The sequence below is a fragment of the Podarcis erhardii genome, assembly GCF_964252035.2.
Source record: "Podarcis erhardii genome assembly, chromosome: 1".
Classification (NCBI taxonomy): domain Eukaryota; kingdom Metazoa; phylum Chordata; class Lepidosauria; order Squamata; family Lacertidae; genus Podarcis; species Podarcis erhardii.
Window position 1 is genome coordinate 8673804 of NC_138497.1, and position 14605 is coordinate 8688408.

General features: G+C 45.2%; 1 protein-coding gene across 4 annotated transcripts in view; it reads right to left on the minus strand.

Moving 5' to 3' along the window:
- RTN1 (reticulon 1) overlaps positions 1-14605 on the minus strand; it is a 142130-nt gene that overhangs the window by 24613 nt on the left and 102912 nt on the right. The window contains exon 1 of one of the 4 annotated variants that reach the window (XM_081860716.1): positions 4003-4279. The exons of the other annotated variants lie outside the window; for them this stretch is intronic. Coding sequence (XP_081716842.1) covers positions 4003-4063 — 61 coding nt within the window. The 5' untranslated portion in view covers positions 4064-4279. Of the gene's footprint in view, positions 1-4002; positions 4280-14605 lie in introns of those variants that run through there. 4 annotated transcript variants of the gene reach the window in all.

The window sequence follows — 14605 nt, forward strand, 5'->3', positions numbered from 1 at the left end:
GAGCTATGTTTATGCAAGAAAGGGCTGGGGAACACATGGTCCTCCGGTTGCTGCTGGATTCCCACCAGTAATATTAATACAGGCCAGGTGTGAGGAACCTGGTGCCCTCCATCTCTTTCTGAACTGCCGCTCCCTATTGAACATGTTTTGTTGTGCTGATGGGAGAGCCAAGAACATCTGGAGGGCCACAGGTGGGGACGAGCGGAGCTGTCACTTTCAGCTTCTCCTTTTTCCAACCTTCAGGTCTGTTCTTCACATTAGTTTGCAAATCTTGCTTAAAAAATGTGTGAAGATCCATCAGCATTTCAATGCGAATTTCTCCTCTGTGCATGTTTGTATGCAAATCTGCCTAACATATACTTTTTGGCAGAGCAATTTCTCCTAATATGATGCAGTATTGCATGCTGTTTTTCACAGATATGTGCATGTATGCACAACCTCCCCTATTACTTGGCTGGAGAAACACACTGCAAAAATTCAGGGTGGACAAAAAGAACCCTGGCTGTGCTTTGTATCTCGTACTGCTTCAAAAATTTTGAATTAGGTAGGATTGCAAGGGGAATCGACTCTCTCCCCCTTCTATAGCCTCAGGTTCCCCATCCATGCTCCATGCCCACAAACCCACCAGAAGAAATCTGGTTTGCAGAGTGCAGAAAAGGAGCATCATAACTCGACAAAGGTAAAAATAAAAGCCTCTCTGCGCATTACATTTTTTAGGTGAATGTAACTTATGAATTGCGCTGCAAGGTGTTGCAAATCATGTTATCAAACAGGCACATTTGCAAGAAAGCCAGGATTGGCCCCCTGTTGAGGTGCGCTTTTATGGCAAACCGTCTTGACTGCGAGCCCTGGAACACCTGCTCCCTGACTTACAGGCCTTTCCGCCCTGCCTGGCCTGGGAGGGTGGGGTCCGGACTGACTCCAGCTACAAAAGCCAAGGCTGCTGAAGAGGCCAGAGACCATCTTGGCTGCCTCCTAGTGCAGACCCAGGTCACTGAGCCTGAGCTTCCACAGCCGCCAGCCGCCATTGGCAGGATGGGCAGCAAAGTTAACAAAGGAAAAGAATTATCTTAAGCATTTCGAAAGAAAACGTTGCTAAGGTCAAATATAACATGCACATTTGAAACAGAATAATTAGCAAGAGAATAAAATATGATCATAAGCACAGAACATATCTATGGCTGCTGCTGCGTTAAATGTGCATTCTGTTGTTGACCTCCTTTGTAACATTTTGAAATCTTCAAGACAATATTTTAGTTTCCTGATAATTAAGTTGCTTTATATCTGACTTTCTTCAGGAATGTTTTATTCTGGATCGCTTTATTTGATGTTTTAATGTAGGTTGTACAGTGCTTTAATGTATTTTTTCTTAAAAATATAAATCAGTAGAGAAATGAAATGAAGAAGAATAGTAGGTAGAAGAAGAAACTCAGATTTGTTTCTGTGGGAATATGTGAAACAGCCCTCTAATCCCCCCTGAATTTTGAAGCTCACTGTAGATTTCTGCCATGGTGTTCTTCAGCCAATTTCAATCACCACATGATGTTTACAAAAAGCATGTGGTAAGGCTGGGCATTCCAAAGCTCGTTTAGTTGATCAGCTTTTGCCTGAAACCTTTGCATACGAAAATGCTGTTATGATTGAGAAGCCTAGTTTGCTTGTTATTTTTAAACCCACAATATTTTTCGCTCAGTCCATATATTCATCCACCTCTCAAGGCACCATTCTGTTTCCCTTTCAATCTAATCCCTGCATCCGTGTCTAATTCCCTCTATGATTTTCACACATTTCTATTAAATGACCAAAGACAAGGGAAAATGTCTAGACTTTCTTAGGAAATCAAAATTTCTTTTTTCCCTCCCCCCCCCCCCAATGGTGATCTATATTCCCCCCTCCAATATAACAACTCACGAGTATGGCTTTTAGAGTGTTACACCTGCAGATTACATGGCTTATTCAGAAATAATTTTATCACACTTGCCCTACCTGCAATAAGCAAATACTGAGGATTTGTTCCAGCTCTGTAGATTTCTATTGCAATGTGGGCTGTGGCGTTCCAGTCTATTTTAAGCAATATTTGCTATTGATTTCAAAACAGATGAGGTGGAAATAAATGACAACATATGACATCTATAGCGGTAGATTATTTTTTTTAAAAAAGAGAGAGAGATGTTTTCTACAAACAACCCACAAATTTGACTTTAAGACTGCAATCCTATACACTTACGTGGGAGTAAACCTCATTGACTTCAACAGGGCTTACTTCTGAACAGATATGCACAGCATTGTGTCATGTGAAGGTTAATTCAACAGCTTCACTTAGCAAACACGTCTTTCCCCCAAAAAGATAGTGGATGGAATCTTCTATCTTACAATTCATCAGAATAATAATAATAATAATAATAATAATAATAATAATAATAATAATACTGGGGTAATTTCATTCCTGCAAACACATCTGTCTTTTTGAAATCCTAGCCTTCAAATCTTCTTACAAGATCAGATGATACTATAGACCATTTGATAAATGGTAGGAACATCTATTTTACATTCTATACAGAAGCATCGTTTTGAAAAACCCATTTGGAATCTTTGAGCCAGATTCCATTAAGGAATTTCAATTTCAACACACCCTGTTCATATCTCATTCGTCAAAACAACAACATCCCAATTCAACAAAGGACTGTCAAATCACATTTGAGTTAACAAGGCAGTCTGTTTTCTTTCTTTTTTTTTTTGCAGTGTTCTGAAATTACATCTGAATAGACACACGTACGTACACACACACACACACACACACACACACACACACACACAGGCCCTTTCAGTTAGACACAGCTTGAATGTAAAAACCTCACACTCCAGGGGAACATAAACAATGCTGTTTCTACACTGATGGGGAAGAGGTGCCTTGGCAAAACGAAGGAGCATTTCAAAATGAAAAAAGGCGACAAAAGAAAAGGTTGGTAAAATGCGTAACAGATCGCCGTGCAGGGAAACAGAGTTGTTTCTCCCACCACAACAAAGGAAGGTTGCAAAGAGCCGCAAAGTCTGCATAAAAATGGCTGAAAAGCAGTGCTAAGACAAGAAGGTAGGTTGCCACACCCAGTGGGACAGCGTTCAAAATAAATCTCTTGTGACGGAAGGGTAGCACCTTATTCGCTCGCCTTCCTTTCCTCAACAGATGACCACGACCGTGAACTACTTTGGGAATATGATGGGCTTTAAATAAAAACAATAGGTAATGGTTTATTTCAGCGGCACACTGAGATTTCGAAAAGCCCAAGTCCTTGGCTGTGGGAAAAACCAAAGTTAGGTGATAGGAAAAGGCGGTAAGATGGCTTGAGCAAGGGGCTCTCAAGACCAAGTTGAACTGCCGCCCGAGTTGCAATGGTCTCACCAGAGCTTTCACAATGGGTGTGTCCCTTGACAAAAGCAAAACAAAACCGATGCACTAAGCTCTTTCCAAAACACAACCACCACAGAGCAGCCGAAACCGGAGACAGAAACATCCCCCCCCCCTCCAGGTTCCTGATCGCCTCTCCCAAGCACTTGGCTGAGCGATCGCGCTAATTTAAGGGCAGCCGTACTCAAAACCCAGCAATAGGCAAGACAAACCTTCTCAGCGAGAAGGAAAGCTGATGTTGCATTTAAATAATAATAATAATAATAATAATAATAATAATAATAATAATAATAATAAAGGAAACACATGGGAGTGGGGAATAAAAGACCCTGTTAAAAGACCACCAGCAGCCTGGGATCCCTCTCTTGTTTCTGTTCTCAAGACAGCAGTAATGCCAAACAGAAATGTGTAGAAAACATTAAAAGCATGCAAGGGCCCTGGAGATATTGATGGTAAAGAAGCAGCAGTAGTAATAATAATAACGGGATGCAAAACACACGCATACTCTCCGCGACAAGTCTCCCCCATGCAATCTTTTTCAGGCATGTAAGGAGGAAGGAAAAGAACCGGAGCAGAAGAATTGTGTAAAAATATACCCTGGCCTTTCCAGTTGCTCCAGAGGCATTCCATCTTCGTAGAATCGGCGCTGGCTTGCATCTTGCTTGGGGAGAGGATGGGAACGGCTGGGTACCTTTCCTTCGGCTCAGAGTCAGGTGCTGCCTTTTCCTACCACTCAAGCATTCCAAGGCAGGAAGAGGTGAGTGGGTTTCGGAACGGCTGCCGCTGCTGCTGCTTCTCTCTCTCTCTCTCTCTCTCCCCCCCCCCCCCCCCTTGCACTGGCTACGGAGGGATGCTGTTAAGCAGAACAGAGGAAGATGGGGGAGGGCACAGTGTAAGCGCTGCAGTCGCCACTGCAGCAAATCAGCAAAAAGGATGCTGCGATTGCCCTGGGGACCAGTCTCTTTTGTAAAAAAAAAAAAGGGGGGGGGGAGAAAAAGATGCTGCAGTTGCTTTGCAAGTAATAGTAAGGATGGTGGTTTATTTTTATTTTTTATTTTATTTTTTGTAAGAGGAGACGCTTAATGATGTTAAGCCGGCGGAACGGTTAACCAAACCTGACAGCGAAGGAACAAAAACAAATTGGGTGTGGATGGGAAAAGGGGGAGAAGAGGGAGAAATGGTGGGGAGGGGGAGAGGGCGAGAGAGAGAGAATAAGGGTGTGGCTTGCTATGTGTTTGCAGCCAGCAGACACTCGGCCTCTTCCAGAAATTTCTTGATAATTTCAAGAAATCCAGTGTTTTTCTTGGGATTTGTATGGCAAAGGCTGCCGGTTCTGCCTCTCCTCTGCAGTCCATCTGGTCTCTCTGAATCCTGCTATCCCAGACATATATGCCAACACCACCACTGAATGGCAGGGTAGGAAGCAGAGATCAAGATCCAGCACTAAATCACAAATTGTGCTTTACTGTGCATGACAGAGAGTCTTGGGTTACATTTGCCATGCTCACTGGGACCCTTCTAGTATAATCCATACTGGGGATATGTATGTAAAACCAGCAAAATTAGGAAACTGCCACCATCCAACAGACCTCACACAACTAGGCACAGAGGTAAATGGAGGTTTGGTTTTCCATGCAAACATAGCTAATTCGCACTTTTTGAATCAATATGCAAACCAAAACACAGGGTCATGGTTCGAAATTTGCACTATTCCGAATTTTGCAACACCAAGTAATGTGTGTGAAAATGCACATATTAAAGAAAACAGCGTATAAAATGCATTCCATTAGGGGAAATAGCTTGCAAAAAAATCTGTACAGCAGGCAAAACTGCACACAAACGTGCGTATAAGGAGAGGTCTGCACTATGGCGCTAAATAATTTTTGAGGACCTTTTCGAATGAAATCACAACCTGATGCAGAAATGTGGAAAGCCAAGCTTCAGAACGGAAAAGTGAGACACTGACAGAAATCGACAGGATCACCCAGAATCACCCACACAGCCACAGCTCAAATCTGTCTCATGTTAGGCACCGGTAGTGTGCTCCAGAGGTTAGCTAAACTATTGGGTTTCAGGACCACCACTTCACAGGCCCTTCTCTGACAAGGAGATTTCTCCCATGCCATCTAATACACGGATGGCAATCTGGGTACCCATAAGTAACATCTGGCTTTCTCCATCCCCTTCTGTGTTTGGGTAGAAGAGAAAGGTTCCCCTTCTAAACTAGAGGCTCCCCCAGAGGCATCTTCACTGGGGAGCTGAGGTATCATTGGGATATAAGCTTCACTGTATTAAAAACACGATAAAACATCAAACATTAAAAGCTTCCCTAAACAGGGCTGCCATCAGATGTCTTCCAAAAGTCAGATATTTGTTTATTTCCTTGACCTCTGAAGGGAGGGCGTTCCACAGGGCAGGCACCACCACCGAGAAGGCCCTCTGCCTGGTTCCCTGTAACTTCTCAGTGAGGGAACCGCCAGAAGGCCCTTGGAGCTGGACCTCAGTGTATGGGCTGAGCGATGGGGGTGGAGACACTCCTTCAGGTATACTGGACCGAGGCCGTTTAGGGCTTTAAAGGTCAGCACCAACACTTAATTGTGCTCAGAAACGTTCTTTTGGAAACCAGACCTCCAACACGGCTTCTGGTTGGCTGCAACAACGCCTTGGTTTCCAAATGTTTTGGAAGTCGAACGGACTTCCGGAACGGATTCCGTTTGACTTCCAAGGTGTCACTGTACATAACAAAAATTAAAACAAGAACAGCTCAATAATTCCCCCACTCCCCAACACATTTTAAAAGGGCATTGGATGTCAATCAGCCAAAAGACCTGGTTGAAGAGGAACATAATGATGGTGCCAGCCGAACCTCCTTAGGGAGAGTATTCCACAAACAGGGAGCCACGGCAGAAAAGGCCCGTTTTCATGTTGCCTCTCTCTGGACCGCTCATGGAGGAGGCACTTGAAGAAGGGCTTCCAATAATGATCTCAGGGTCTGGGTAGGTTCATATGGAGAGAGGCGGACCTTGAGGTTCTTGGGCTTACTCCCAGGTGAGGTTAGGATCACAGCCTTAGTCCTCATTCCCCACTTTAAGGAAGCTCTGAGTAGGTATAAGGGCATTTGCCCAAAATCTTCTTTTCCCCACCCTAACCGCTCTTCTCTCTCACTGTCTATTTTAGATTGTAATCTCCTTGACAGCAGGGGCCTGTCAGTATGGCACAAAGCACAATGACAGTGTGTGGTGGAAATAACAACAACAAAATTAGAAAAAGGCTATCAGTGACGTAGGCTATCAGAGCTTTTCGCTCTGTTTACACTTCCAGTTGAGTGTATGGGTGCCTCCAGACTGGCATTCCTTTGCAGGAAAGATTCAAGTACATGGCATAGATTTAGTTTTGTGTAGATTAAAGCACTATTTTCCCCTAGCGCAACAAATCCACTTTAAAAAAAGAAACAGGCTTTTGTTCTGGTTAGGAAAGTTGAAGGAAAACGCACTGGGAAGTGCAGAATAAGCGACTGATGAAGATTTGCAAACATCCCACAAGCAAATTAGTATGAATGCGGGATGAATGCTTATTGGCATTTACTGTCCCTGCGAACAAACCAAAAAGGCTCGATGAAGACTTTCGTCGTTCCAGCCCGATGGGGTTCTTTTTGGTAGGATTTTTCTGTAACTTGCCATTGACACAACAGTAGAGCACAAGTGGTAGATTTTATACTGGACACATCACCCTACTTTATTATTTGTTTTGCAATGTCTCCCCAATGTTTCCGCATTGCTGCCATCTGGAAGGGGCACCCTTGTACCATAGTGCAACAAATGTGGGATGAAAAACATACACACACCCTGGAACATTTGTGGTGTGAAAATGTACAGGGTTTCAGCAGGAAGCTCTGGGACATACACTGATTGGAAACAAAGCAGTATGTCTACCCCAGGGGTCAGCAACCTTTTTCAGCAGGGAGCTGGTCCACTGTCCCTCAGACCTTGTGGGGGGCCAGACTATATTTTGAAAAAAAAATTATGAACGAATTCCTATGCCCCACAAATAACCCAGAGATGCATTTTAAATAAAAGCACACATTCCACTCATGTAAAAACATGCCAATTCCCAGACCATCCATGCGCCGGATTTAGAAGGCGATTGGGCCGGATCCAGCCCCCAGGCCTTAGTTTGCCTACCCATGGTCTACCCTGAAACTTTCACAGGCAATTGAAAGCAGGACTGTGTCTAACTGCCCCACTATCATCATGAGAACAAATCATCATGGATGCACAATAAAATGGACGCCTGGAAGGACCCTCCAGGTAAGCTTTGTGCAAGCAAATGCTCAATAAGCAGGTCGTCTGGAAGAGCCCCAAGTGGAGCAAAACAGCAGCAGCAGCAGCATCAAAATCAGAAGAAACCAACTCATTAATTCGTTCACTCACCTGCCATCGGTAACACACTTCCCCAACTCTGAGATTAATCACAATGTGAAATAAGCAGAACGGCGACATGCAAACAAAAATGAAGAAGTGCAACGGAATGCATAAAAACTACTTTAAACAGACACTAAGATAAATAGGGCCGTTGCAGTGTTTGAAAAGCCCACTTGACCAGGACACAGGGCTTCATACTAAGCCCTGTGCCAAGTCTGAGGGGCCCTGGGGTCAGGTGATTTCTGGGCCCCGCCAGTGCCTCTCTAGTGGCACCCTCCCAACAAGCCCTGAGAGTTGTCTTTGTGGCACACTGGGTATGGGCATGTGACCCTAGGTTCCCGCCCCCTGCTTGCTGTGAGATCCAGTACAGTCATACCTCGGGTTACAGCCGCTTCAGGTTGCGTTTTTTCAGGTTACGGACCGCTGAAACCCGGAACGGGTTACTTCCGGGTTTTGGCAGTCGCACATGCACAGAAGCACTAAATTGCGCATGTGCAGAAGCACCGAATCGCAACCCGCGTGTGCGCAGACATGGGTTGCGAATGCTGCAGGTTGCGAACGTGCATCACGTTCACGTTCGCAACCCGAGCATCCATTGTATTCTCAAATATAGAATCACAGAATTGCAGAGTTGAAAGGGACCCCAAGGGCTATCAAGTCCAACCCCCTGAAATGCAGGAAACGCATCCTGTCCGGTTCAGGCAAAAAAACATTTCAGGTCTGGAAGCACCTTAGAAAGCACCTTTTTCTCTGGCAGGAATATTCATGCCCATTTCTGCTCCTACGGCATGCAGATGGTGGCATGGAATTGAACTAAGGTACAGAATTGGTCCTCGGTGAACCAAGATGATTTGTATCCAGATTTCAAAGCCAACCCAGCCTGTCAACCAGGTATGGAAGCTGCATTTTCGCACTGTGGCCTTGGAAGACTTACCTGCAAAGAGTTTGAGCAAATGGGTGTGGCTCCCTTGGTTAAAATCTCGAAAGAGACTCCTGTTGTCTAGTGAAAATGGTTATTTGCTAAGAAATAACTGCATTTTTTAAAATGTGAATTTTCCCCCACAGTAGATACTGTCAGGAGCTCGGCCTACACTCGAGTAGGACCCTGGCAGAGACACATGCCCGACTGGCAATGTTCTCTCCCTCCTGGTCTTCCGTTCGGGAGCTTCAAAAGCTTTCTTCTGCCCGAACATCACAGCGACAAATGCCAACTGACACTGGAACACTTAGGGATCCGCAGAGTTTGCGCCTCATGCGTGACAGACCTCAGCAACTCAGCATTTTGGCTAATCTACTTTATTTACATATAAACACACACGGGGTACTGTGACATGGCTCCCTCTCTCTCTAGCATCAGGCAGCAAAGGGGGAGGGGGGACAAAGGACAATAGTCCCACTTCACAGAACACAGTAACACAAACATCCTGTCTCTGTCACTTCCCACTCTGTGGGGTCAAAACATATACCGTCATGTGATAGATAAAAATCCCATGACTGCAATCACAGAGCAGGAATTCTAACAGATACGTCTCCCCACGTTGCTGCAAGCCACGTTTGCTTGCTGCTTTACTGATGCCTCAAAGCTCCCTATGGGCACCAACACCAGCGTGATTTGCCCTGGATATGTGGTAGAATTCATTGGTCCAACTAGCTCAATGCGGTCTACGCTGCCTGGCAGTGGCTCTCTAAAAAGGTAAAGGGACCCCTGACCGTTAGGTTAAGTCGTGGCCGACTCTGGGGTTGCGGCGCTCATCTCGCTTTATTGGCCAAGGGAGCCGGCGTACAGCTTCCGGGTCATGTGGCCAGCATGACTAAGCCGCTTCTGGCGAACCACAGCAGTGCACGGAAACACCGTTTACCTTCCTGCCGGAGTGGTACCTATTTATCTACTTGCACTTTGACGTGCTTTCGAACTGCTAGGCTGGCAGGAGCAGGGACCGAGCAACGGGAGCTCACCCCGTCGCGGGGATTCGAACCACCGACCTTCTGATTGGCAAGTCCTAGGCTCTGTGGTTTAACCCACAGCGCCACCCACGTCCCAGCGGCTCTGTAGGACCACAGAAAAAAGGGCATCTCTCCTAGCTCCATCTAGAGAGGTTGAGCGTTGAAACAGGGACCTTTTGCATGCAAGTCATGTGCTCTTATCACCGAGCGAAGGCCCTGGGGGGCCACAAGAATCTGTCCTATGCTTAGAGCTGCTAGACATAAAAAGCAGCTCTGGTTGCCAGTTTGTTCTGGGCTCCGTCCAAAGTGCTACAGCCCCCCCCCCCCAACACATTTAACGGATTAAAATCAGGACACCCTTGTGTATTTGGAAACACTACTATCAACGCACCAGGAAGCACCGAAAGAGCTTTCCGCCACCGATGACTAAACCCTGAAGGGCTTTCTCTTCTAGCTCTGCATTGTCGAAGAGAGTAAGATGAGCCCTGTTGGATCAGGCCCATCTAGTCTGGCATCCTGTTCTCACAGGGCCTGACCAGATGCTTGTGGGAAACCCGCAAACCAGGCTCAAGCACAAGAGCCCTCTCCCCTGCTGTGATTTCCAGCAACTGGTATTCAGAATAATAATAATAATAATAATAATAGTAATAATAATAATAATAATAAATTTTTATTTATACCCTTGCCCTTCCCGGTTCAGAAAACTGTGCTCAGGGCAGCTAACAACAGATTTAAAACACTTAATTGATGCAACAAAAAACAGCATAAAATAGTGTAAATGTGAATAGCAATAAATTCAGAATTCACAAATAAATTTAGGGGGGAAATCCATCCAATAAACATTAGATGATCACCAGGACTAGCTGGCTAGGTTAGTCCTATTTGGGCCAGCGAGGAGACCAGGGGAGAATTAGCTGTGGGATCCCAGAGCGGGTAATCTTCATAAAAAGGGGAGAAGGAGGGAAGGAAGGGGAATAAAAGATCAGGCTAAGTTCAAATTGAAAGCCAGGCGGAATAGCTCTGTCTTACAGGCCCTGCGGAAGGAAGTTAAATCCTGCAGGGCCCTGGCCTCATGGGACAGAGCATTCCACCAGGTCGGAGCCATCACTGAGAAGGCCCTGGCCCTGGTGGAGGATAAGCTGACTTCCTTAGGGCCCTTGCTGCCTCTGGCTGTGGAGGTAGAGCATAGCCGTGAGCCATGAGCAGCCATTGATGGCCCTCTCTGCCACGCATTTGCCTGATCCTCTTTTGAAGCCGTCCACTGTGGCAGTGAGTTCCATAGTCACCACAGATTTGTTTAATGGTGTTGTTTTCTCAACAAGTTTTTTTTTCCCAATCCCTTCCTTCTTGATCCACAGCATGGAATTTGCTCTTTTTTGCAGCTGCTGCACACCCAGTCAATGTTTTCATGGAGCTATCTCTCATGACCCCAAGGTATCATTCCTGGTCAGTCACCACCAGCTCAGACCCTGTAAGTGTATATGTGAAATTAAGTTGTTTTGCCCCAACGTGCAAGGAAGTTTTAAAACAGCAACAAATATCTAGGATAGGACAGCCAGAGCTACCACCAACAGCATCTGGTTTTGGGAACTTTTTCTTGAGCTTGCTTTTTCCTCCTCCCTCCCATTCCCTTTTCCTTCTGTGTCATGTCTTTTTAGATCATCAGCCTGAGGTCATGGACCACCTTAGTACTGATTTTTGTAAGCCTCTCTGAGAGACTTTTTGGCCCAAAGGCAAGGTCTTAAGGCTGTAAATAACAAATCAATAAAATACGGGCTGTAAGGAATAAGCTGTAGAAACACAACCATATTAGTTCTAAAGCGATTTTATGATCTTGCGTTGTCAAGGGGAAAACGCCGAATCGTAAAGTGTGGCGGATGATAACTGGCTAAGGATGAATGAATTCTGAAGACCAGGTTTCCCACAGCTTGGCTTCCAAAACCAGGGCCAGATTTGAAATACATGCACACAGTGTGTGCAATTACAATAATCAAGTCCTACTTTGGCACAGGAACAATGAGCAGATTTTCCCAAACTGCTGATTAATTTAGAGTTTGCTTGCTGCTGTTGTGCCTCTCCTGGTCTGCTTCTCCTCTCCCACTCCCAAGACTGACACCCAGAATGAAATGGGACCAAAAGCCCATAGAACCTTTTCGCATGTACTGCTAGAAAGCCAGGTGTCCCTCATCTTATATTTATGCATCTGATTCTTCCTGCCTAAGTGCAGAACCTTACATTTGTCCCTGTTGAAATTCACTGTTAGCTTACGCCCAGTTCTCCAATCTGTTAAGGTCATTTTGAATTCTGATTCTGTCTTCAGCGGCATTAGCTACCCCTCCCAGTTTGGTGTCATCTGTGAATTTGATGAGCATCCTCTCAATTCCTTAATCCAAGTCATTTATAAAGAAGTTGAACATGCTTTAGTTGGGACTCCTGCACTGCAGACTCTTGGGTTCCCTTCCAATTCTACAATTCTATGATTCCATGAATAACATAATGACAACGTAATTTATGGAATAAATGGTGTAAGGTTCATAGAAAGCAAAGATGCATAACAGTGGTTTGGGCGGAAATAAAAATAACAATACCTTTATTGTCACTGTACAACCTGTGTACAATGAAATTAAACGAGCCTCCCTCCCCCCTCCCACACTCAATCTCTTATCAAACAACACACCACCTTACAAGTCAATTTCGCTATGTTATTTTTCGTTCAACAACCTAACAGCCCACAGATAGAAGCTATTTTTTAGCCTGTTGGTACGGTTGATTATACTTCTATATCTCCTGCCTGACGGTAGAAGATTAAAGAGGTGATGGCTGGGGTGTGAGTCATCCCTGAGAATTTTTTTTGCTCTCCTAAGGCAACGATCCCTTGCAATGTCATCTAGCGGACTCAAGGGACAGCCCACGATATCATGAACTGCAGCAGAAAGAAAACAGCAGTGCATGAGACGACTATAGCGCAGGATGGAAAACAATGCCTTCTTACATCCCTAGGCAATGACCACCTCCTCTGTCACTGCGTTGGGAAAGACCTGGCATGAGAGAGCACAGAACTGACTCCCAAAACATCCAATTTATTTGCTGCTGACAAACGTCTGGCATCCCTGATGTATAGTACCTGATAGCTCACCATTTGATTATTCATCAGCTCATGAGCTGTAGCCAGGGTTAGGGAGTAAATTTGACTCAGTTCACATTTACAGGCAAATCTAACTGATTCATGCTTTCTGAAACAATACATGAACCTAAGCACAGCCAGGCTGCAAAATCTGCAGTAGGGTTCCCTAGCCCAGTAGCATGCATTTGCAAATTTAAGATTGGAAAGATGAGAAACTGAGGGAACCAAAATTCGAAGATGCATCCATTCCTAAGAATGTGACTTGATAGCTCATCATTTGATTATTCATCAGCTTGTGAGTAGTAGATTCCTCTGCTGATCAGATGCTGTGTCTCTGAATCTTGCCTATTCCCATCAGGATGGATGCTCAGTAAATAGGTCATCTGGGTTGGGAGCATATTTGGGAATGGAGTGGGTCAGATTATTAATATTAATATTATGTATTCTACATCTTACCCGCCCTTCATCATCAGTACTCAGGGCAGGTGACATTAACTTAAAACTCACTATTAAAAACAGTTTAAAACAAATCATAGAAAGAGGAATAGGGCCTTCTGTATGGATGTCTGGCTTTCTGATGTTGCAGAGCAAAAATTATGTAGGCAGGATTGCAAAGAGCTCTGGGTGAAGGGGCACTATAATGGGAAATCCATGTAAATAAAACATCAATGGGGGGGGGATATTTTTCTAACTTCACATTTGAGTTTTGAACTGGCAGTGACCGACCAGGAAAGAGATCTTGGGATTGTGCTGGATAGATCACTAAAAATGTCCACTTAATGTATGGTAACAGTGAAAAGGGCCGATTTCATGTTAGGAATAATTATGAAAGAGATTGAAAATGAAACTGCTACTATGGTAATGTCTTTTGACAAACCTATGATGCGACCACACAATGGACACTATGCACGGTTCCAGTTCCTGCACCTCAAAAAGGGTATCGTAGAGCTGGGGAAAGTGTAGGAAAGGGCAACCATAGGGACATAGGAAGCTGCTGAATCAGACCACTGGTCCATCTGGGTCAGGATTCCCTCCTCCTCCAAGGAGACTCCAGCACTGCAATCAACCCTGGGGAGTCTTCAGGCCCAGATTTTTACATCACTGCTCCAGAGGCTTCCCATACCAATTACCCAGACACCTTGGAGCTTGGAAGAAATTGGCATGCCATCACCAGGACCATGGAAACCGATGAAATGGCAAGTCTGAAGGAGCTTGAAGGCTTCTAGCAAAGTGCCTTATTAGCTTCACCCCAAGCCTCCTCTGGAAGAGGAAGAAGCTAGTAGCCTGGGCTTCCATGCTGACCATGCAAGAGCAAGCTGCCTCTCCTCCACACCCAGTCTAAAAACACAGTAGTAGTAGTAGTGATTTATTATTTATACCCCACCCATCTGGCTGGGTTTCCCCAGCCACTCTGGGCGGCTTCCAACAAAACACTAAAATACAATAACCTATTAAACATTAAAAGCTTCCCTAAACAGGGCTGCCTTCAGATGACTTCTAGAAGTCTGGTAGTTGTTCTTCTCTTTGACATTTGGTGGGAGGGCGTTCCACAGGGCTGGTGCCACTATCGAGAAGGCCCTCTGTCTGGTTCCCTGTAACCTTGCTTCTCGCAGGGAGGGAACTGCCAGAAGGCCCACGGAGCTGGACCTCAAGTGTCCGGGCAGAATGATAGGGGTGGAGACGCTCCTTCAGGTATACTGGACCGAGGTC